Consider the following 23,852-nt stretch of genomic DNA (forward strand, 5'->3'; position numbering starts at 1 on the left):
TATTGGTAATGGGTTGAGGGGTGAGGCACTTTTGATAAAAGTTGTGTGGGTATTTTGTGGAAGATGTTGATTAGTTGATCGGTTTCCTTTTCCTGACGTTGGGCTGTTGTAGTACACAACAGCCCTATCAAAGAATTGTCAAGAAGCAAACAACGCTCCTATAATAATAAAGTTGGAAGGGACCTTGGGAGGTCATCTAGTCCAACCCCCTGCCAGCATTGACGGGGCAAACCACTTCTATAAAAAAGACAGCAAACCCCACTCCCTTCTAGTTCTGCTGATGTTACCTAGTTGGGTAATTAAACGTCTGCAAGAAAATAGTTGAAGCTTAGACAGCACCAAGGTGCCCCCTCCCCCCCCCCAGTTCAACCCTGAGCTTCCAATATTCACTTCTATTTGTATTGATTTCCTACATGTAGGAATAGTACGAGTTTCAATAATTATGTATTCTCAAGAGGAGAAATACGAAATATGAACCGGAGTACATAGGAACTTTCCATATACATTGCTGATATTTTTCTAAATAGGGACGTCACACGTGAAACATTTCGTGTTTTAAAAATTATAAAATCACAATTTAAGGACAAGTACACAATGTGCAAGAGTGCATACTAAATTATTGCACACCAAAAAAAAAAAAAATTAAAAAGGTAAAATTCACCCAACGAAGAACACAAGTAGTTGTCTTCGCTCAGAAAGGTCTGTGGTATGTATGGGATCTTTCAGAATAAATAATTTATATATTTCAGATTGTTTTTAAGCGTAGCCATTCATTCTTTTAAAAACTATAAACACAAGGAAAGGTTCTTATTGCAAAGTTGCCTGTTAACAATTTTTTTTAAAAAAGACATTTTTATACAGAAAACCCAACCAGATTAGGATACAGGTATATGTGCAATTGTCAGCAGGAAGAGGTATTTATATGACCTGTTATGATGTTAGAATAGTCACATTTTACATTGTGATACTGGGAATTAAACACTATATTGCTTCAGATGCAAAATAAACCTTTTTAAATTTAGCGGTAGTTCATTTAAAGGTAACAACCCGATTTAAAAGCTTTGTTCTCACTTCCCAGTAGCTAAGGTATAAAAGTTAAAAAAGTCATCCACTTGCACCAGAGCAATAAAAAATTAAATATTTATTCAAATAATAAGCTTAAGTTCAGGCTGCAAAGTTGGCAACGTAGATTTTATACACAATCACAAAAGCGTGCACAAGAATGTATGTTGAACAGAAAACAAACAAAAAAAATACTAAGCATCTTACTAGACAGCTGCTGATTTTAAGAAAAGCAAAAAAATATATATGATAATCACTATACAAAATATAAAATGTATTAAACACTACCATCCACAGAACAGGGTTGTTTTTTTTTTAAAAAATGGTTATATTTTAAAAATTATTTGTGTAATTATATAGTGAATTGTAAATGATTACAGAATACCTTCCCGTCAGTTGGCAATATTTTTTTTCGCTCTGCAGCACAGCCCGTCCCGCTGAAAACTGATTTATACCATTTATACCATCCATAAAAAAGGAAATGGTTATCGGTAATACAAAGTAAACCTTGTCTGAGCTACAAAGAACAAAATTTACTCCTTCCTTCAAACTCTTGAGGTGCTCTCCGTAAAAAGGCAGCACTTGCGTGTCTCCGTTACTACCCAACTACCATTAAGTCCAAGGCCGCCGATTTTCACGGAGAAAGACTAAGTCGTATAAATGAAAAGACAGAACATAGGTAGACATGTCAACCCTCTTTGCTTCTTCCGGGTTAAGCTCCATGTGCATTATCAAAATTTATTGCCTTTTGGAATTTCATTCAAGGCATCCGAAATTAGAGCTAATGATAAATATACATATAGCAAAAAAAAAAATATTAAAATTAAAATTGTTTAAAAAAAAAAGATACAAACTGCATTGGATACCACTGTCGGCAATGCCTTGCGCTACGTGAAAGCACCTTTTTAAAAAGAGCCCGTGCGGCGAGAGATAAGTGTCTAAAGATTCAAAATGAATCAACAGTATTGGATAACAATATAATTCTCAACTCAGAAGCTGCCTCCAGGTTAGATGCCTCTTCAGTTCATGTAACAGGAAAGGGAGGGAAAAAAGGGGGGGAGAAGGCAAGGGGTTAAATTCATTCGCTTCAACCGACCTAAGGCCACCAGTTTTGCAGACACAACGTGTTTCTTCTCTTTAATACAGTTCTTTAGGCTGTAAAGATGATAAAGGAAATAGATCTATTTTAAAAAAAAAAACAAAAAGGAAAAAAATAAACTATTTCATCTAGGATTAAGAAGCTGCCCCGGGCGTCGGGTTTACGTTCTGAGTGGCTACTTGGGGCGCGACTTCGATGATTCGAGGTTTGTCTATAATTCTGGCGGTGCGGTTTCCCTTTTCTACAATCCCAATAATCCATGCTTGATGACCTTCGCCATATTTGGGAGACTTGATCTCAGCGCAGAAGCGTGCTGCTTGTTCACGGGGCAAGCAGATAAGGAGGCCGCCTGCAAGGGAAGAAGGAAGGGCATTAGCGCTTGTGTAACAAATCAAAGTTGCTACCTTGCTTGCTCAGACTTTTAACTGTTACCTACTGGTTAAACTTATTCCACAGGGGCAGAAATTAGGACGGTGCATTTCTTCCTGCCTCAATCCAAACAACTGTTTCCAAGACAGTTTGCACAAACTCTTTGCACCTGGATTTCAGCCCAGCCTTTTGCACAATATTCTCCTTAACAAAACAACAAGCGCTTGAGTGAAATGCTCCTTTCAGATGGGTCCACGGGGCAAACAGCCATATCCAAGAGAACTCTTTTTAACAGCTTCACTGCAGCCTGGAGACAAATTCCGAATGGTGCAATTCCAACCTATTTTATCAGTGGCTTGGATCAGGTCTGCAGATGACACAAAGCTGGGAGAAATGGCTGATATTTTGCAGGAGAAGACAGGGAATTAAAAAAAAAAAAATCTAGACAAGGCCTTTAGGTAGCGAGATGAAAAGCAGGGGATGAAAGGGAACAGGGAAAAATATAAAGTGAGCCAGTAGGTCAAAGTAGCTGGCAAAAAGGCAAATGCTGCACTGGGATGGATTAATACACCATAAAGTCCAAATCATTTTAAACAATTGCTTCATTCTATTTCTCCCTGATCAAATCCTATTTGCAGTACTAAATTGGGCTCTGTGCGTTAACAGTTTGAAAAGGACAGTGACAAATTGGAGAACATCTTGAGGAAAGTCACTAAGTTGAGTGGTATGGAATCCAAACCCCTTCAGAAAGGTAGGTAGAAAACTGCCTATGGTATATTTTAATGCCAATTACTCGTAACAGAGGGATAATAGACACAGGATCACGTGAAGTGTTAATACCACTTTATAAGGCCTTGGTAAGGCCACACTTGGAATCCTGCAATCAGTTTTGGTCACCATGATGTAAAAAAGATGTTGAGACTCTAGAACAGGGTTGTCAAACTGCCGGCCCACGGGCCGGACGCGTCACCAGGAAACTGCGCCTACCCCATTGCCGGCAATGGGGAAAAAGCTCCGATATGTTGCGTGACGTCGTGAGTTTGACATGTCTGCTCTAGAAAGAATGCAGAGAAGAGCAACAAAGATGATCAGGGGACTGGAGACTAAAACATACAAGGAACGGTTGCTGGAATTGGGTATGTCTAGTTTAAGGACTAGGGGGTGACATGATAGCAGTGTTCCATTATCTCAGGTTGTGCCACTAAGAAGAGGGAGTCAAGCTATTCTCCAAAGCGCCTGAAGGCAGGACAAGAAGTAACGGCTGGAAACTAACCAAAAGAGAAAAGCAACTTAGAACTAAGGAGAAACTTCCTGACAGTGAGAGCAATTAACCAGTGGAACAACCTGCTTCCAGAAGCTGTGAATGCTCCAACACTGGAAGTTTTTAAAAAGCGACTGGACAGCCATTTGTCTGAAATGGTGTAGAGTTTCCTGCCTGAGCAGGGTGTTGGACTAGATGACCTCCAAGGTCCCTTCCAAGTTGATTATTATTATTATTTCATTATTATTATTGCTGTTGTTATTAAATTTAATGCAATTTAAATTTATAATTTAAATATTTAATGGCAATGCCTATTCATCCAATAAGCACCCAATTCAAAGGAATATAAACTATCATTGATCGTTCTGAAGTGTGGACAATTAACTATTACAGCTTAAAATGCAAAGAGATTGAAATACGCAGTCTGAGAAAAGGCAACAAACAACTAGGAATGTGTTTCGCACAGCAGAATTTCCGACTTGCACAACATTACTTCTCATGTGTACACAGCCAAGTCCACATCTATGAAACGTGAATTTCTTCAGCACAGGTTTCCAATACAGTCTAGCTCAGGGGTTCTCAACCTTGGCAACTTTAAGACTTGTGGACTTCAACTCCCAGAATTCCTCAGCCAGCTTGCTGGCTGAGGAATTCTGGGAGTTGAAGTCCACAAGTCTTAAAGTTGCCAAGGTTGAGAACCCCTGGTCTAGCTGTTATCTGGAGAAAGAGCGCCATCCACTGGCCATTTATGCAAATCTCTAAGGAGCCTTTTTTTTTTTTTAGTTTTCTATTTCTAACAGGACAAAGGGGCTTGAGCATAGTACCTTCCACTATGAAAATTCAGTTGATCTGAAAGGTGATTATTTTTATCCCGTAAGAAATATTTTTCACGCAACGGAGAACAACAAATCGGCTTTGCTATGTAAATTTGATTAATAAATATTAAATTCTAGCATTGGAATAAACAAGAGTGGCCAGGAACGAAATTGCTGTGAGTTTGATAAGGAAGCACTGATTATTATTCCATCTGGTAGGAATCACAGGCTGAACTATACACACAAAAGGCACTGGAAGCTCTGACATTTCACTGGCATTCTGGATGGCGTACGATTGGTTTTTATGCATTTATTTTTATGTCATCCCCAGTATCAATTGTGAGAATTATTTGCAAAGAAAATCTGGACATTTTTTAAAAACCTTTTTATCACCAAACAGATGACCTAGGACTGTGGTGGCGAACCTATGGCACGGGTGCCAGAGGCTGCACTTGGAGCCCTCTCTGTGGGCACGCGCGCCCTCACCCCAGTCCTAGGCCTTCAGCTGGGTTTTATAAAACCTTTTAACTTTAGGCCTCTGCTGCCGTGTATTAAAAAAAAAAAGGTTCGATCAGTCAATTTCAACTTCTTGCGGGAAAAAAAAGATCTTGCAAAGTTGGAATTGAACTTTTTAGTCCCACCCAGTCTGCCGTTACCACCGCAGCCATGCCCACCCAATGGGCCACACCCACCCGGCACCCGATGATACATAAGTGGGTTTTGGGTTGCAGTTTGGGCACTCGGTCTCTGAAAGGTTCGCCATCACTGGCCTAGGAGTCATGCTCACATTTCTTTAATGTATGGTAGGTTCTCTTATTTTAGTTGCATAGATACATTGAGGTCTCTGCCCAGACTTTTGCTATTGAACCAATATGCCAAGGAAGTGAAACCCACATGGTGACAGAATGAGGAGTGCTTTTCTTTGTTAGCTCCTAGACATTTTATTCCTTTTCATCTTTGACCATATTTAGGAAGCTACAAAGCACCCTATGAGGGCTGGCATGGCTGTGCATTCTGAAGAGGGACTGTTGGGGCAGCTGATATGATGGCTGGAATTGCCATGGGTGCTATCTATTTCAAGGAGAGGTGTGATCTCCCCAGGGTCTGCATCTAGCGAGGAGAGAGTGGAGTCCTAGTAGACAATCATTTAAATAGGAGCCGGCCGTGTGCTGCAGCTGCCAAAAAGGCCAACACAGTGCTAGGCTGCATTAACAGAGGGATAGAATGAAGATCACGTGAAGTGTTAATACCACTTTACAATGCCTTGGTAAGGCCACACTTGGAATACTGCATCCAGTTTTGGTCACCACGATGTAAAAAAGATGTTGAGACTCTAGAAAGAGTACAGAGAAGAGCAACAAAGATGATTAGGGGACTGGAGGTTAAAACATATAAGGAACGGTTGCTGGAATTGGGTATGTCTAGTTTAATGAAGAGAAGGACGAGGGGGGACAGGATAGCATGTTCCAATATCTCAGGGGCTGCCCCAAAGAAGAGGGAGTCAAGCTATTCTCCAAAGCGCCTGAAGGCAGGACAAGAAGCAATGGTGGAAACTAACCAAAGAGAGAAGCAACCTAGAACTAAGGAGAAACTTCCTGACAGTTAGACAATTAACCAGTGGAACAACCTGCCTCCAGAAGCGGTGAATGTGCCAACACTGGGAAGTTTTTAAGAAGAAACTGGACAGCCATTTGTCCAAAATGGTATAGGGTTTCCTGCCTGAGCAGGGGGTTGGACTAGATGACCTCCAAGGTCCCTTCCAACTTTATCATTATTATTATTATAGATCAATTTCCTATTGTGGAAGATGAGACAGCCGATTCATACTCTTCTCCAAAAGAGGACTGGGTTCCTGTTGGAGAGAGATTAAGGGCCAGTGTTGCAGACATTATTATTATTAGACCACGCTGGGGAATTCTGGGAGTTGAAGTCCACCCAGCTAAGGTTGAGAAATCTGGTGTAGTGGAAAGGAGGGTGAGAAAATGACTGATTTTTTTTGTAAATTCTTTTACCTGAGGTCTCTGGACAAGTCCCATGCATAAGACCGAACATATTCCCACAAGCTTTGCTAACTGCGGCCATTTTGGCAAGGACAGGGAGATTATGGATAACGAAAGACACTTCGTTACGTTGCTGCTTGGCTAGATTCTGTGCATGTCCCAGGATTCCAAAGCCTGTGATGTCCGTGGCTGCGTGAGCATTGAACGTATGCATCAGCCCTGCAGCTTGAGAGGAGAAAGAGAGAAAAAGGTTATTATGCAATGTCAGAACTCAGCCCAACTCTCAGTATTAAATCAGAGTTTATATTTCCGGGTCCCTTGAAATAAAATTAACTAGAATAAAATAAAAGTTAAACTTCTTCAGGAGGGAAAAAAAAATTAATACATTCCTGCATATGGACGATCCATTCCTGATCTCTTTCGGTAAAATCATTTGGAAACACCGTCCCATCTCAGAAGATTTATAGATTAAAAAAAAAAAAATTTCCAGTTGCAGTTAAGAGTGGGATATCCCTGAATTTTCTGAAAATGCATGGTCAAAATGTTTCCCCCCCCCAATGTTTATTCACAATTGCAACATGAATAGTTGCATTTTCTTCTTCAGAAAAAAATTATGACCATGCCTGATATATAAACGGTTTGCTTCTATAATAAGAGACAATATGAGAAAACTGTGTGTGAGTGTGTGTGAGAGGGGGAGAGAGAGAGAGAGAGAGAGAGAGGAAAGAGAGAGAAAGAGGAAAGAGAGGGGGAGAGAGAGGAAAGAGAGAGAGAGAGGGAGGGAGAGAGAGAGAGAGAGAGAAAGAGAGAGAGAGAGAGCTGCTTAAATAAGCCCATGCAGTTTTCTTAGCAACATTTTTAGAAGAGGCTTGCATTGCTTCTTCCTAACCTGAAAGTGACTGACCTTAAGGCATACAATAGGAAAGCAGGACTAGAACTCACATCCTCCAGGTTTCTAGTCCTGATACCTTTATCGCTGCATCAAACTGTCTTTCTTTTATAGCTAGAAACATAGTACAACATTCTAAATGGCCATGTTAACCATGCCACTGTCTAGCCATCTAAACAGATGTGTATAGTGTAGACCCGTTTCCTGACTCCCTCCTGCCCTGGTCACTGACCAAAATAAACTAGCCGTTCTTACCTGTTCTGTTCAGTCTTGCCATATTCATCATTGCTTCTTGATAGGCGAGTTCCACATCTTCCTGTGTCACAACCAACTTGATTTTATTCCATTTTTCTGGCTAAGGCACAGAAGGAAAGAAAAAGGTTACATGTGGCTACATTGTTTCATTTTACTGTTTTATAATGTTACCTCTTGTCCTTTCCTGATTAACTTTAGGATGGAATTTGACACTTCGTATTAGCAGCAGGCCAGCAGGATCCTTTCCTGAATACTCAAGATTTATTTCTATCAATCTACATGTGCAGCTAATGTCCCCCTTCCAGAAAAAACCCACTTCTTAGTTTACATTATATCTGATTAAGCATTAAGGGCCAATTCACCCAACCTAAAGAAACCCTTTGAAGTGCTTCCTATTCCATTTTGATTTTCATTATCTGAGCAGTCTAAGGTCCTATGCTTATTTACTCAGTGACAGATCCCATGGAGCACATGCAACGTGACTTAAGTGCAAGTTACCAATATGTATCAAGCAACGTTTTTAAATGGTTTGTTATGCAGCACTATGTAAATTTCAGTAATATAGAATTATTACTATAAGCAGGAAACCTCAATGAACAATGAATCACAAGAAGGGTTCAATGTCTGCAGAAATGCTTAATAGGAACACGACGACTCTATCAGTGCTATCAAACTACCCAAACGCATCTCAAAAAGGAGATCCTGTAAAGAACTGGAATCTGGACAGTTCAATCTTCCTCTTGAAGAATCCGAGTTTCCAAAGCACAGCGACAGTAGATGGAGATCCAAACGGCACAATCCAGCCCCCCCCCTCCAATTTCTCGATTTTGATGGGACAGCCTGAAGGAAAACTCTGAACCGACGGTGCATGGTCCCTCACAACTGAAAACACTGCAACAACTTAACCACCAATGGTTGGAAACGGATCAAGGAGAGAAGCAACCTGGAATTAAGGAGAAACTTCCTAACAGTGAGGACAATTAACCGGTGGAGCAGCTTGCCCCCAGAAATCGTGGACGCTCCATCACTGGAGGTTTTTAAGAAGAGACTAGACAGTCACTTGTCTGAGATGGTAGAGGTTCTCCTGCTTGAGCGGGGGGCTGGACTAGAAGACCTCCAAGGTCCCTTCCATCTCCTATTCTATTCCATTCTATTCTATTCTATTCTATTCTATTCTATTCTATTCTATTCTATATTCTATTCTATTCTATATTCTATTCTGTTCTATATTCTATTCTATTCTGTTCTATATTCTATTCTATTCTATATTTTATTCTATTCAAGATTCTAGTCAACGTTCTTTTCTATTCTATTCTATTCTATTCTATTCTATTCTATTCTATTCTATTCTATATTCCATTCCATTCCCTATCAAGAGAAGACCTTTATCTCCATACTTCCAAATGTCTGACGTAGCCCTCAAGGTGGGGAAATCTAATTATTGGGCGATTCCTTGGACTGCCTCCTAATGCCTCTTCCTCATATAGTAAGACAGTGAGCCAACCACCATTCTCCCGGGATCTTCCCAAGGAAAGACCTCGAGGAGAAAAGAATATCCAAAGGGATCCATCCGAGAGTGGCTCTGCCTTAATGCCAAAGCAGGAAACGTGCAATCTTCCAGAATGGTTAAAAATCCAGCTGAGGTCACAGTCAACAGTGAGGATGGATGGGAATGGCAGTCCATTGTCCATGTGTTATCCACGATTGAGTTCATGGAAGACCTTTCTACTCAAGCCATTGGGGAAGCAATCCTTTCTACGTGTTGTACTTACTCTACTCTGAAAAGCCCCTAGAGACCAGCAGCAGTTTTGAAGGGGGCCTTAAGTGGGCAAGAGAAAATGAATAAAAACTGGCGGTTCCCCCTTACATAAACAGCAGCAAGCCTGCTAGGTGCTTAGTATGTTAGGGTAGGATGGACACACCAAGTAACTATTTTTCTGTGAAGTAGCAGTTCAGCGCATTTTTCGGAGAAATGTCCGTTAAGCCAACTTAAATTTCCTTTAGAAGCTTTGCATATATATAGTTATGTTTATATATGTATATTGCAACATTGATTTTAACATCTTTGCCTTTCCTTGAGAAAGGTAGCAGAATGAAAAACTGGCCTACACAATCACAACATCTCCTCTGCTTATAGATTTAGGTTTTCTTTCTCTGCTAAATGTTGGCTGGAGGAAGACCAAAGAGAGCTAGCAGCACCTAGAACAGTGGTTCTCAACCTGTGGGTCGGGACCCCATTTGGGGTCGAACGACCATTTCATGGGGGTCGCCAAACAACGCAGTCCGCCATTTTCCCCCTTTTCCTTCGCTGTGCTACTCCCTCTTATTCTATTGGCTTTTGAAAGCCAATAGAATAGACTCTCTTGAATAGAGTCTAATTCTATTGGATTTCCAAAGCCAATAGGAATTGTCCAGGCTGTCTCTGCCCTGCTGAGCCCGCCAAAAGTCCCATTCTGCAAACGGTGCTGCACCAGTTGAGTAGTCCTCGACTTACGACCGGTTGAGTAGTCCTTGACTTACGACCGGTTGGGGGGGGTCGCAGCATTAAAAAGGTTGAGGACCACTGACCTAGAACATAGTTTCAGAATGTACTTTATTTTCAATGACCCAACACGTGTTCTAAGGGTAAGCCAGAAAAACAGGCTTATCTTATGGCTTTTGTACACTTCCTCTTCTTCACTAAATTTTGCCTCAAGTACAACAAAAAGTGCTTTTGTGAAACAGACTTCTATACAGACACCCTTTGTCCATGTGCATCAAGAAATTTGTTTTTACAATGACAACTTTCCATACACAGAGAGCTAACCCAAGGTCATCTCCAGATAGCTGATGTATGTGACAGGAAGATAAGCCAAAATAAGAAGAGGTTGGTATTAAATAGATTTAATCTAGTTTGCTCAAAGTTTGGCATAGCTTAGCCACAGATAGGGTCTGCCCCTTTATCAAGTTTATATTTAAAGTGATTTACTTACGATGTCTAACCACTGATGGACAGCTACAGCTACTTGTGTTCCCAATGGTTTGGTTAACACCAGCACATCTCCAGGTACTGCATTATCTGGCCTAAAAGTAATGAACATACATTTTTTTTATTATTATTATACATTTTTGCAGTTTTACAATAAAAACCCTCTCCCAATCCCTCCCAACCCTCCCCAGAACCCCCCCCTTCTTCCCAGAGCTGAATACAGAGTTAACTAGAACTAAAAAAAAAGAACATTTAAACTTAAACAAACCTCAAACAAATAGTTACATTCAGAAAACAAATTTTTGAATACTTTAACTCCAATATGTATAAAAAACAGAAAAAGAAGAAAATAATAAAAAAAGGAAAAACAAAACAAATCTACACTTCTAAACAGTATCTTGAACTTTAAATATAAATTATTCAAAAGCTAAATAATATTTTCTAATATCATATTTGTGCTGTATAAAATTTATCCATTTTTTCCACACCAAGAGATACTTCTCTTGTGATTGATCTTTCAAAAAAGCCGAAATTTTTGCCATTTCAGATAGATAAGAAACTTTAAAAAACCATTCCTGCAAAGTAGGCAAAAATTCCTTCTTCCAATATTGTCCCATATATTTTTAAAAAGCTCATATGCCGTCATTATTTTTCAGTTAATTTTTCTCCAAAGTTTATTTGATAAATAAAAGATCTTATTTTTGTAATTAAAAACAGAATGAATACAACCGAAAAAGAGTAGTTACCATAAGTTATTTTAAATTACATTTTTTTTCATGTATCCCCAGATAATCATCAAGGCTGACAAATATATAATGAAGATTATCGATGGATCGTATTGGAGTCACATTTAATGCTAACACAATAATTTTGCCTTAAAAGGAAATTGTTTGTCTGCTACTTCTATATATAAAAAAAAAAACTTTCTGGATAAGTTTTTGTTGCCTTTATTTTAGACATTGAAAATAAGACAGATTTTCAGAGCCTGGATATTTAACAGCTGGAATCATGAAGTGATTTACACTCACACTGTTCTTCCAATTTGGATGAAATAGACCAGCTTCCTATATGGTGCTCATCAGTGAAAACATAAAAGCTCAACGTAACCACAATAAGGGCATTTGTTGAGCTGCTATTATACTGAATGTTCTGTTGTGCAGGCTCTGAGGTGTTGCTTGATAAAAAAAAGTACAGGAAACCAGAAATTGTCTTTAAGCTTTATGTTTTTATTCAGCTGAATAAAGACGGGCTCCTCTAAAAGAGAGAAGCCCCAAATGATAAGAAATCCTTGTATTTATTCTTTCTGATTACATAAGCAATCCACCCAGCAAAGCTGACACACATAAGATAAAGATTTCACCCAGTAAGTCTGGCACATTGTAGATAAGAAGGGAGAAAGCAGAAGTAGCTAAAAATGTTCCCTTTTGGGTGTTTCCCGAAAGACATCGTAACACGGGTGGGTTAGGACACTGGGTGTTTTCCTTGCTGTCCTTTCATGACTCTGCATCCAGGACTCTGCAAGTGCCCAAAGACAGCAGGACCATCTGCACATATTCACAATTGATGCTTCCTATGCTGTCCCCTAATTCCGGGTCAACAGTTCAAGTATCATTGAAGCTGTAATGTGATCTTTTTTGTTTTCTTTACAGCATTATTTTAATCCAAAGACTGAATCACCAAAAGTCGATTATTTGGCATCTTGGGTGAGCCTGTCCAAGCTTAACTTTTGAAATAAAACACAATTAAGCCAACTGCGGCTTTGCAAGATGAACCCTCTTAATAAAATTGCAAAGCTTCACCAGAAAAAAACATGCGTGGTTATCAATCCCTGCAGTCCTGAGCCAATAATAACAAGCATTTAATTTCCCTGCAGTTAGCAACACACAAAGGTAACAATTCAGAATTTTAGAAGCAGCTACCTCTTTTAATATTTCAGCACCTTTTTCCTTGGCACAAAACGCTCCAACTTACATTATAAACTCATTAGGCTGACAGACAGTCGTGGCCACTCCTCCTAAAACAATCCAAGGGTTTAATACTGATTGACCGCCGGTCACCGATGTTCCTGCCTCTTCTGCAGCATCTTTAAATCCTTGGATAATTAGAGGCATGATTTTATCTCTTTCCTTCAGAGAAAACAAAACAAAACCCAAATGGGGAAAAAAAAAATCAATTGCCCAGTCAAGCATCTACCGAATACATTAAGAGCTTACAGGAATTTCGTATTTCAATCACTACTAAAAAGTTGAATCATCCTCTCACAGCTGCTTAAACACATATAAAAACAAGTTTACTAACTGAAACTTAAGACTTCTCTGTACCCCAGTAAAGTTAAAAGAGCTGGATATCGATAGGTTCCACTCAAAAGGCTGGATGAGACCAATTCTCACAAATTAAATGAGAACAGCCAAGTTTGGCAAATTTTTCTTTAAAGCAGTGCCCCCAACCTTTTGGGCACCAGGGACCCCTTCCGTGGAGGGTGGTTTTCCCACAGACCGTGTGGGTGGGTGTGGCTTCATGTGCTGGCTGGATCCTGCATGTGTGTGGATGGGGCTTCGCTCGCTTGCGCGGCCAGTTGCTGGCGGGCCGTGGATCGGTGCTGGTGTGTGGCCCGGGGTTAGGTACCCCTGCAGTAAAGCACCTCACTGGGTTTCCAAAACATTCAGCAGTTTGGAGAAACATTCTATTTGGAAAGTGCAAGGGAAGCTGGCAAAAATGTGCAGCAGCCCTTTTATTTTATTTCAGCTGGATTGAAGCTAGTTCTCCGTGATTTGTTCATACAACTGTGAGGCTACGAACAAGCAAACCATATTCTGCCTTAGAGAGCTAACCACAGTAGAGTTGTAAATGATGTGTTCTCCTTAGAGAGCTTGTGCAGCCAAACATGGTAAAAATGCATGGTGGCTTACTGAAGTGTTTGACTCCCACTTCCCGTTGCAACTTTCTAACGTGAAATGTTAGATGAAGATGAGATGAGCTGTTCTCTCCGTCACTCAATTATTTAAACTTTCTTGTGCAACTGCCTCCCAAATTCCGCGAGGAAACATGGAAATCTTTTTTTGTTTAATTCAGATCTAGAACATTATACGTTGTCATAAAATAATGAGCATCAGAATAAATGCCCGTTCAATGTATTTTATTACCAGTTCTGAAATGGATAGAATGAATTGTTAAAATTACGAGGGTTTGCTTTTTGCCTTTCATGATTTTGAATTGTTTGAATGTAATAATCACACCAGAATCTGTATTTTTAGGGATTTTCAGTATTTGCAAGGACTGTAATATAATAAGCAAGAGCAACTGCTAATCAAAAAGAGCAGAGGTGGACAATTGGCAGATTTAGGGTTATAGATGCTTGAAATATCATTTACTTTTTTTTTAAATAAATTTTATTTAAAATACAATTAAAAAACATTGGATGTAACGTGACATTCCAGTATATACATTCTTACCAAATTGTTCCACATTTTACAATCAATTCTTCATCTCTAATTATACACCTAAGTTTTATATATAGTACTTATTCTAAAATAACATATATTTCTATCTTAATGTTAACCTTTAATCCCAACCGTCCTCCTTGAATCCCTCCAGTGGTAAAATTTATCCCAGGTTTCAAAATAAACTGATCCACATTTGTCTTTCAATTCCATTGTGAGCCTGTCCATTTCCGCACATGCTAATATTTTATATAATGACTCTTCCTCTGTAGGAATTTCTTTGCTCTTCCATTTTTGCGCAAATGCAAGCCGTCAAGATGTGTAACAGCAAACAGAATGTTCCCTTAATGTACTTTTCTGTAGTTATTCCCAACAAGAATAGTTCAGGTTTTAACTCTAAGTCCAATATTAATATATCCTTCAGCCAACTTCGTATCCTATTCCAATACTCACGAGCCTTTGGGCATTCCCACCACAGAAATATCATTTACTTTTTATTGTGCAGATTAATGTTAATGTATAGGTACACTGAGTATTATATTAGCATTTCTTGTCATCACAATTTAAGGAACTTACCCTATCTGTCATTTTATTACTGATGCCAAGAAGCATCAACATATTGTCACATTCGGTAACTCCCATGGCGTAAAGATCACTAAGGACATTGGCACAGGCGATGCGTCCCTGGAAAAAGCAACACAAACAATTCTCATTGAACTGTTATTTTAATGCTCAACCTGCTTTCTAAGACAACCTTAAAAAGAGACTGAAATCTGAGGTGGTAGATGGAAGAAGCAAGGGTAATGAATAATAATAAAAAAAAGTAACAGGATTGTTATTACTGTTGCATTTAGCTGTTTTGTATACTGAGCAGACCAAGCATGACACCAATTTGTTTACTTACTGGGATGGAAAACAGTTTTGACCATTAAAGCAATCTTAAACGGAACCAACCAGAAAACCAACAAACCTTGAAAAACAATGTATGTAAAAAAAAAATGTTTTATTTCAAACAAAAACAATGCATCACAGGAACGTGCAAAGCATTTGGGGATAAAAATGATCTAATTCGCTCTGGCAGCTTTGTTTTCTCAGACTTAGAAAGCTCACAATGGTTGCTTCACAGGCTTTCTCAAGTAGCGTGTAAGTTCACTGCACATATGATATTTCTTCTGGCAAAGCAATGCTGGCTGTGGAATTCTGGGAGTTGAAGTCCACATGTCTTAAAATTGTCAAAGTTGAGAAACACTGGACTTTAAACTAATATCCATTGCTAAAAAAATCCTCTGAATATTTTGCCTGGTCCTATGCTTTGTGGTCCTCGTCACAGACCACATTTGGGGACCAGTAGTGTGATTTGGTATAGTCAATAAGAGAGAGAAGTTAAGTAGCAAACAGAAATTCCCTGTGTATTTTTTTCCTTTGGGTAAACTAGTAAATTTTGATTTTTTTAATTGTTAAAATCTTTTGCTCTGAAGGTTTACATGAATACAACAGACTACTACTGAATTCCTTATACAGTGGTACCTCGGCACTCATCGTAAATTGGTTCTGGGAGGCAATTTAGGAATACCAAAAACAATGAGTATCAAACAAATCTTTCCCATAAGGAATAATATAGTGCAAAGGTCTCCAACCTTTCTGGGCTCGCAGACCAGAGGGAAGAATAGCTTCAAAATTGGTGCATGCGCACATGGGGCCACGCACACTGGTGCAGCACTAGCAGCCATGTTCGTGCAGGTGGCATATGCTGGTGCCATGTGCATGTGCGAACAACCGCACAAATCACCTGGGCTAGCGATGCATGCGCAAACGGGCTGCAGACATCCACCTCGTGCTAGCGTCCCTGTTTGCAAGGGGGGGGAATGCATGCCCACGTGTGCGTGCACCGGCCAGCAATTTCCGTAGCCCACTGGCCAAGAGCCCGTAAGGACACCTGATGTTTGTGAGTCACAAGGCAGTCGACACTGACAAGTTCTATCTTGGTACATTGAGTACCGAACAAATGATGAGCACTGGGACAAAAACTTTACACGTCGAAATGCGTCGAGTACCAAATCTGATGAATTTCAAAGCAGTTGAGTACCAAGATACCACTGTATAAGGCCATCATTTATTTAGTTAAGAGTAGAAATAATTTAAATGCTCACTCTCCAGCTGAAAAAAAAAAAAGGAATATCTTCAAAGGTCTGGTAGCTCCAGAGAAAACTGAGAAAGATCAAACCAAAGCCAGGTGAAATCAATGGTCTTTCCTCTATCCCCATTTCTCCAAAGTTGTTATTTGACAAAAAGCGGCAAACATTTGTAGGCATCTTACCATCATATAAGGGTCATCCACAATGGGATAAATGTAGTCTGTTGTCTGGACCAAAGACAAGCCTCCGTGTCTCAAAGGAATAACACACGTATCCATGCCAATTCCTGTAACAAAAGTAACTTGCTTTATTTTTCAGAATTTGGCCAGTTCTTGTAATTTCCTTTCTATTTCTACATATTCCTAGCGTATAGAGCAGGGGTAGGCAACCTTGGCTCTTTTATGACTCGTGGACTTCAACTCCCAGAATTCCTGAGCCAGCCATGCTGAGGGGAAAGGGAGAGGTTTCTAAGCTGAGACACTCTGGCTCAGGAATTCTTTTGAAGTCCACGAGTCATAAAAGAGCCAAGGTTGTCTACCTCTGGCCTAGGCCTAGGTCACTTTATGACTCGTGGACTTCAACTCCCAGAATTTCTGAGCCAACATGGCTCAGCTTGGAAACCTCTCCGTTTCCCCTCAGCGTGGCTGGCTCAGGAATTCTGGGAGTTGAAGTCCACGAGTCATAAAAGAGCCAAGGTTGCCTACCCCTGGCCTAGGCCTAGATCGCTTTCTGACTCGTAAACTTCAACTCCCAGAATTCCTGAGCCAGCATGGCTCAGCTTGGAAACCTCTTCCTTTCCCCTCAGTGTGGCTGGCTCAGGAATTCTGGGAGTTGAAGTCCACGAGTCATAAAAGAGCCAAGGTTGCCTACCCCTGGTATAGAGTAATCCAAACTGCGCACATCCTAGTGCGACTCTGAAAGCAATGAATGAAATAGTTGTGTTTCTTTTCTCATCAACTCTACTACGTTCTTCAGCATTGTCTTCCCGAGGATTCTTCACAAATTTTAAGAACTGTTGATGTTTCCTCCTGCAGCAACAGCCATACAAATATTTGATAAATCGCCTGACTGCCACATTATTAGGAATATAGTTCTTTCTTTGTATCGTACCAGTGAGAGATTCGAATCCCCTCTTTCATGAAGAATTTAACAGACAGATTTGTCATGCAAACCTGTTCTATTTTCCATACACTAAAAAAAAAGAATGAATAAGTTTTTAAATTAGTCAAAATGTGAGAACCTGCATCAAAACTCCTCTACTGAAGGAAAATTATATAGTTAGCAAAAAATAGATAGGTACGTGATTCTTTCTCGACTTTCAGAAGGAATTCATTTTATACTGCTCAAAGTTTGATCACATGACCAAGGGGGTCCTGCAATAGACATAACTTTGGGCACGCGTTGTAAGTCATAACTTTGATCAATTGCTGAATGAATGGTCGTAAGCTGAGGACTACCTGTACCTGAAATGCTAAGGCAAAAGCCAATATATGGTTTTGGTTTTTAATATCGTTTGCCTTTTCACTTATATGTCTCCACGCCAGATACACCAAACTCAGAAAAAATAATTAACATGGACTAAATCAGGGGTCTCTAACCTTTGGGCCGTGGCCTGGGACCGGGCTATAGGCTCTTGGCCAGCAGGCCGCGGAAATGGCTGGCTGATGCGCGCATTCCCCCCCACTCGTGCTAGTGCCCATGGCCCCATTCGCACATGTGCGCGCGTGCGAATGGGGATGCTAGCATGGCGCGGGTGTCCGCAGCCCATTTGCGTATGCGCCACTAGCCCAAGTGGTTTGTGTGGCCCGTTCGCACATGCGTGAACAGGCTGCGCGGCTGTTTGTGCATGCGCACGGTGCCAGCACATGCTGCATGTGCGAATGGGACTGCTAGTGCCGCACCAGTGTGCGTGGCCCCATGTGCACGGTCACCAATTTTGAAGCTGCTCTCCTTCCCTCTGGTCCGCGAGACCGGCAAGGTTGGAGACCTCTGGACTAAATTCACCATTAGCAGGATATGATTAAAAAAAAAAAAGGCTCCCATTTTAAGATTAAAAATAAAAAAACATACCTATAAAAAGATTTACACCAACAGCATTTTCATACATTAAGGCAATAATCTTGCATATAAATGCTTTTTTGTTATAAAGTGGAAAGTCAAAGGTTTTAAACTAGTTATGGAATCCAATAGTTTTCATATTACTATCTGAGACGTAACTAAAGGAAGCTGCCTTATATCTGAGCCAGACCATAACAGTTTTTGCCGATATGTTCCCATATGGTTTTAGGTAGAAGATTTTTAAAGGGACGGGTTACTTAATCTAGGCATCTTTATGTTCTGCTCTTTAATAATGTGCATCAAAGATCTAAGAAATAATTATAACCAGTATTCTTACCCAATCTTGGCATAACAGCCCCCAAAAACTGTTCATCTTCTTGGAAGTGGTTTTCTTGTAAGGATTCAAGCAATTTCTGCAAAATGTCCTGAGGCACTTTACAGCCGGTGCCTTTAAGTTCCGTGAATCGGGTTAACCGAAAACTTTTGTCAAGTTCGTAACTTTCTGGATTAAAGGACTCTCGAACAGACATGATTCTCACGCTGTAAGTAACCACAGATTTCCTTCTTTATGAAATAGGTTGGTTATCCTAGGTTTAAAAAAAAATACAAACACATAGCATAAAATTCGCCTTTTACGATAGTTATATATTCTATGTAAAAATATGAATGTCAACTATTTTTGCATGGAAAAATGCCAAGAAAATTCTTTGTGAAACAGCCCCTTAAGATTTCATTTTGGTCTGGCCTGAAATAAGTTTAAATATGTTTGCCTTACACATCTCTCAGAATTTCAGTCGTCTTTTCACCAATTTGTTTTGGTTTTTCATTGCATACTTGGAATTAGAGATAATTTGCACAATGATGGCAGTTTAGTGCAAACTTCTGAGGTATTTCTTCCAGCGGTTTAAGTGAAATAAAATAATGCCCTGAAGGATGCCAATCATGTCAGTTTGGGATCGCTATCATCTATCAACATGACTCAATAATTTGCTACCCTAAACTCAGACAAGTGGAAATGGATCCAAAAATAATTTGGAATGAATCCCAAAGAATCAATATTCTTCAAGACTATCTGAAAATGACAGCTATCAGATGATCTAGAGCAGTGGTGGTGAACCTATAGCACGCGTGCCAGAGGTGGCGCTCTGTTGGCACGCGCACCATGCCCGGGAGATGGCAACCGTCCCTCTTCAACCAGCCACCCGCTAACTCGCCGAAGTCCCACATGGCTGGATGCATCCCAGCACCCATGTGCTCGCTGGCTCATGTGCAGGGACCGATGGTGTCAGGCAGCCACCGCCCCGACCCCTGCCTCATCTTGCCCTGTGACAGTGGCACTCCCACCCTGCTTCTCCTCATCCCACAGCCTCCTACCCACTGCCCCACCTGCCAGAGACCCCCTGGATTTCCCCCAACCCTGCCTGCCCCCCACAGGCGTCCCTCCCCATGAGCAACATTGAGGTGATCACGCCCACGTTGGCCACACTCACTCAATCTGCCATGACCACCACAGCCACGCCCACCCAGTGGGCCATGCCCACCTGGCACCCGGTGATAAATAAGTGGGTTTTGGGTTTCAGTTTGGGCACTCGGTCTCTAAAAGGTTTGCCATCACGGATCTAGAGTCTAGATCAGTGGTTCTCAACCTGTGGGTCGGGACCCCATTTGGGGTCGAACGACCATTTCACGGGGATCACCAAACAACGCAGTCCGCCATTTTTTTTCTCCTTTTCCTTAGCTGTGCTACTCCCTTTTATTCTATTGGCTTTTGAAAGCCAATAGAATAGACTCTCTTGAATAGAGTCTAATTCTATTGGCTTTCAAAAGCCAATAGGAATTGTTCAGGCTGTCTCTGCCCTGCTGAGCCCGCCAAAAGTCCCATTCTGCAAACGGTGCTGCACCAGTTGAGTAGTCCTCGACTTATGACCGGTTGAGTAGTCCTCGACTTACGACCGGTTGGGAGTCGCGGCATTAAAAAGGTTGAGAACCACTGTGGTAAAGGAACACAGCCTAAATACCTCAATGAGGAAAGTGATATTTTGAATCAAACTATATGTGGCATTGCTGTATTATTTAAGCTTGTATTTTCCTCCAAAAGAATTTTCAATTGGCATTACTATCTAAAATGTTACTGTTCTCTTATTAAATAACTAAACAGTTATAACATTATTACTGAAGTGTATATTTGCTATATTCTTCAACAAGGGATGGTTAGGAGGGCTGGATGCCTAACTGAACACAGGCTGCAATTTTAATATATTTCTGAATAGATAACATTCCATTCCATATGAATTTTAAACAGAGCTAAATACATTTTAAGAGGTTAGCTAAATATCAAAAAGAACATTACATAAAGTTTACATTCAGCTAGATCATGCCATAGTACAGCTGAAGTTTTAAATATTTCAGCCTTATAAACAGGAGCAATATTTTAACAATTTTCTTCTCTTTCACAAATGAGACACCACCATTTCTTTACAAAACACTGAAGATAAGCAAGCAAACTCTTCACGTGTCCAGAGGCCCTTTCTTATAGACATATGAGAGCATGGTAACATCTAGGCATTATACACATGGAATATTACACACAAACACACCAGAAATGTGACAACATTTTGCAGCCGCACCTGCAGTATTCCAAGCGTATCATCCTGACTCTTTGGAAAAGCCATGAAGTTAAACAGAAAGAGATTTTCCAGCCAATTGAAGGGTAGAGACACCAGCGCCGAGTTTATATAATTCCTTTGGCTAAAAGGTGCAATACAGAGACCCAAGCGATTCGGTGAACCCCGGGTCCCAAAGGTGCTTTTTCCCCAACAGGCAACTGGACTTTTGTCTTCTTCTTCTTCTTCTTTCCCTTGAAAACATTTCACTTCTCATCCAAGAAGCTTCTTCAGTTCAGATGAGTTCCGTGAATTGGGATGTCTATGGAGATTCTTAGTCATCCAGGTCATGATTGTCCCAAAGCTGCTTTTTTTTCCCAAAAGGCAACTGGACTTTGTTTTTCTTGCTTTGAAAACAGAAGTTTAGAACTGAAGAAGCTTCATGGATGAGAAGCGAAGTGTTTTCAAGGGAAAAAAAATCCCAAGAAAGTCCAGTACAGGTAGTCCTCAACTTACGAACACAATTGAGCCTAAAGTTTCTGTTGCCAAGTGAGACATGTATTGAGTTTTGCCCCCTTCTATGACCTTTCTTGCCACGGTTGTTAAGTGAATCACTGCAGCTGCTCCTAACACGGCTTTTAAGTGAATGTGGCTTCCCACATCAACTTTGCTTGTCAGAAAGTTGCAAAAGGGGATCATGTGACCCCCGGGACAATGCAACGGTCGTATGTATGAACCAGTTGCTAAGCCTCTGAATTTTGATCACATGACCATGGGGATGCTGCTGCACCTGTCCTAAAAGTATGAAAAATGGTCATATTTCAGTGCCCTTGTATCTTCATCACTAAACGAACTGTTGTAAGTCGTGGACTACCTTTATTTGCCTTCATTCACAAGAAAGGACCTTTTAGACCACCATTCCTTGGATGATTGAGAATCTCCATAGACTGGAACTGGAGAATAAAACATATGAGGAACGGTTGCTGGAATTGGGTATGTCTAGTTTAATGAAGAGAAGGACGAGGGGGGGACATGATGGCAGCGTTCCAATATCTCAGGGGCTGCCCCAAAGAAGAGGGAGTCAAGCTATTTTCCAAAGCGCCTGAAGGCAGGACAAGAAGCAACGGGTGGAAACTAATCAAGGAGAGAAGCAACCTAGAACTAAGGAGAAACTTCCTGACAGTGAGGACAATTAACCAGTGGAACAACCTGCCTCCAGAAGCGGTGAATGCTCCAACGCTGGAAGTTTGTAAGAAGAGACTGGACAGCCATTTGTCCAAAATGGTATAGCGCAGTGATGGCAAACCTTTTAGAGACCAAGTGCACCCCAAAACCCATTTATGCATCGTTGGGTGCCAGGTGGGCATGGCCCATTGGGTGGGCATGGCCCATTGGATGGGCGTGGCCACAGTGGTAACAGCAGACTGGGTGGGACTAAAAAGTTCAATCAATTCCAACTTTGCAAGATCTTTTTTTTTCTCGAGAGAAATTGAAATTGACTGATTGATTGAACCTTTTTTTTTTTGCTTAAAAACGTTTTATAAAACCCAGCTGAAGGCCTAGGGCTGGGGCGACGCTGCGCGTGCCCACAGAGAGGGCTCTGAGTGCCGCCTCTGGCACCCGTGCCATAGGTTCGCCACCACTGGTATAGAGTTCCCTGCCTGAGCAGGGGGTTGGACTAGATGACCTCCGAGGTACCTTCCAAGTTGATTATTATTATTATTATTAATAATAATAACCCCAATTCACTGAACTGAAGAAGCTTCTTGGATGAGAAGAGAAACGTTTTCAAGGAAAAAACCAACCAACCCAAGAAAGTCCATTTGCCTTTTGGAAGAAAAGCCCCTTTGGGACTACCAAGGCCTTGGATAACTGAGACTCTCCATGGACCAGCAAGGTTCTTCGGGTCAGTCCCGATGGCAGCAGCCCAGCCCGTCTCCGCCTTCCAGTCGACAAGCTTTTTTGGCGGGGCGTAATCCGGAGTCGCTCCGAAGCAAGAGCCAGATTGGGAGTCCTGGCCTGCCTTCGGGGGAGATGGATGCATCACGTGGGGGGAAGCCCAGCGAGGGCGGGGGGGGCGGCGGCAGAAGCCCCTCCCCCCACCTCCCAGGCGCCTTTCCCGCCTTCTCTGGGCCGCCTTGCCACTCCTCTTGGCTCTGGCGGGGGCGGAGCTTGGACCCTCGCCCCTCCCTTGAGGGGCGGGGCCGCGGTGGAGAGAGAAAGAGCACCAAGCCAGGCTCGCGCTCCGGGCGTTCCACGCGCAGCGCGCACGCGCGAGGCCTCCGGCCCCCGCCCGTCGGGGAGTAGTAAAAAAAAAAAAAAAAAGATGTCGGCGGGCGGAAAGATTAACCTCTTCCCCTCCAGAGGCGGGCAAGAGTCTTTTTTTTTTTTTTTAAAGAGGCGCTTTCAGGCCCCTCCTGGCTTTCCTCAACCCCCTCCTCCCGCTTCTCCCCGCGCGCTTTTCCCCCACCCCGAGGGGTGGGGTGGGGGCGCGTTCCCCTTTAAGCGCCCCTCCCTCCTCACCCGCCTCTTTTGCCCCCCCCCGGCGGCCCTCTCTTACCGCGTCTCGTCTGCTCTCCCGCCCGCCGACGGGACTCCCCGCGCCGATCCGGCTGCCCCAGTCCGTCCCACAATGCACCGAGCGCCTGGCCGGCCCGGCTCGCGCTCGCCCTCTCCCCTCAGCGCCGCCTCAGTCGCGGGAGGAGGGGGGGGCCAGAAAGGAGCGCCGATGCCGACGCGGGCACGAGGGGGTTAATCCTCCCCGCCTCCTTCCCATCCCTCAACGGCCGAGGAGGGGGGGGCAGAAACTAACGGCTGCGCCCGAGTGCTGCCTCGGAGGGGAGGGAGGGCGCCGCCCCCTCCCTGCGCACGCGCGCGGGACGCCCCGAGCGCGCCTGC

The 23,852-nt window shown here is 42.0% G+C and overlaps 1 protein-coding gene across 2 annotated transcripts; it reads right to left on the bottom strand.

Moving 5' to 3' along the window:
• Window positions 1-1,123: 1,123 nt before the first annotated feature.
• Window positions 1,124-23,758, bottom strand: SEPHS1 (selenophosphate synthetase 1). Of its 2 annotated transcripts, none has more exons than XM_039357491.1 (9): window positions 23,515-23,758; window positions 18,689-18,938; window positions 16,476-16,579; window positions 14,735-14,842; window positions 12,690-12,844; window positions 10,723-10,813; window positions 7,751-7,850; window positions 6,619-6,831; window positions 1,124-2,510 (listed from the first exon to the last, which is right to left on the bottom strand). In XM_039357491.1, exons 2-9 carry the CDS (start codon window positions 18,879-18,881, stop codon window positions 2,296-2,298), a joined length of 1,179 nt encoding a protein of 392 aa, XP_039213425.1. In that variant the 5' UTR covers window positions 18,882-18,938; window positions 23,515-23,758; the 3' UTR covers window positions 1,124-2,295. The 2 variants fall into 2 exon arrangements, with proteins under 2 accessions (XP_039213425.1, XP_039213427.1); XM_039357493.1 differs by lacking the exon at window positions 23,515-23,758 and adding an exon at window positions 20,979-21,191.
• Window positions 23,759-23,852: the final 94 nt, after the last annotated feature.

Source organism: Crotalus tigris, unplaced genomic scaffold, assembly GCF_016545835.1.
Source record: "Crotalus tigris isolate CLP2741 ecotype Arizona unplaced genomic scaffold, ASM1654583v1 scf7180000018925.3142382, whole genome shotgun sequence".
NCBI classification, from domain to species: domain Eukaryota; kingdom Metazoa; phylum Chordata; class Lepidosauria; order Squamata; family Viperidae; genus Crotalus; species Crotalus tigris.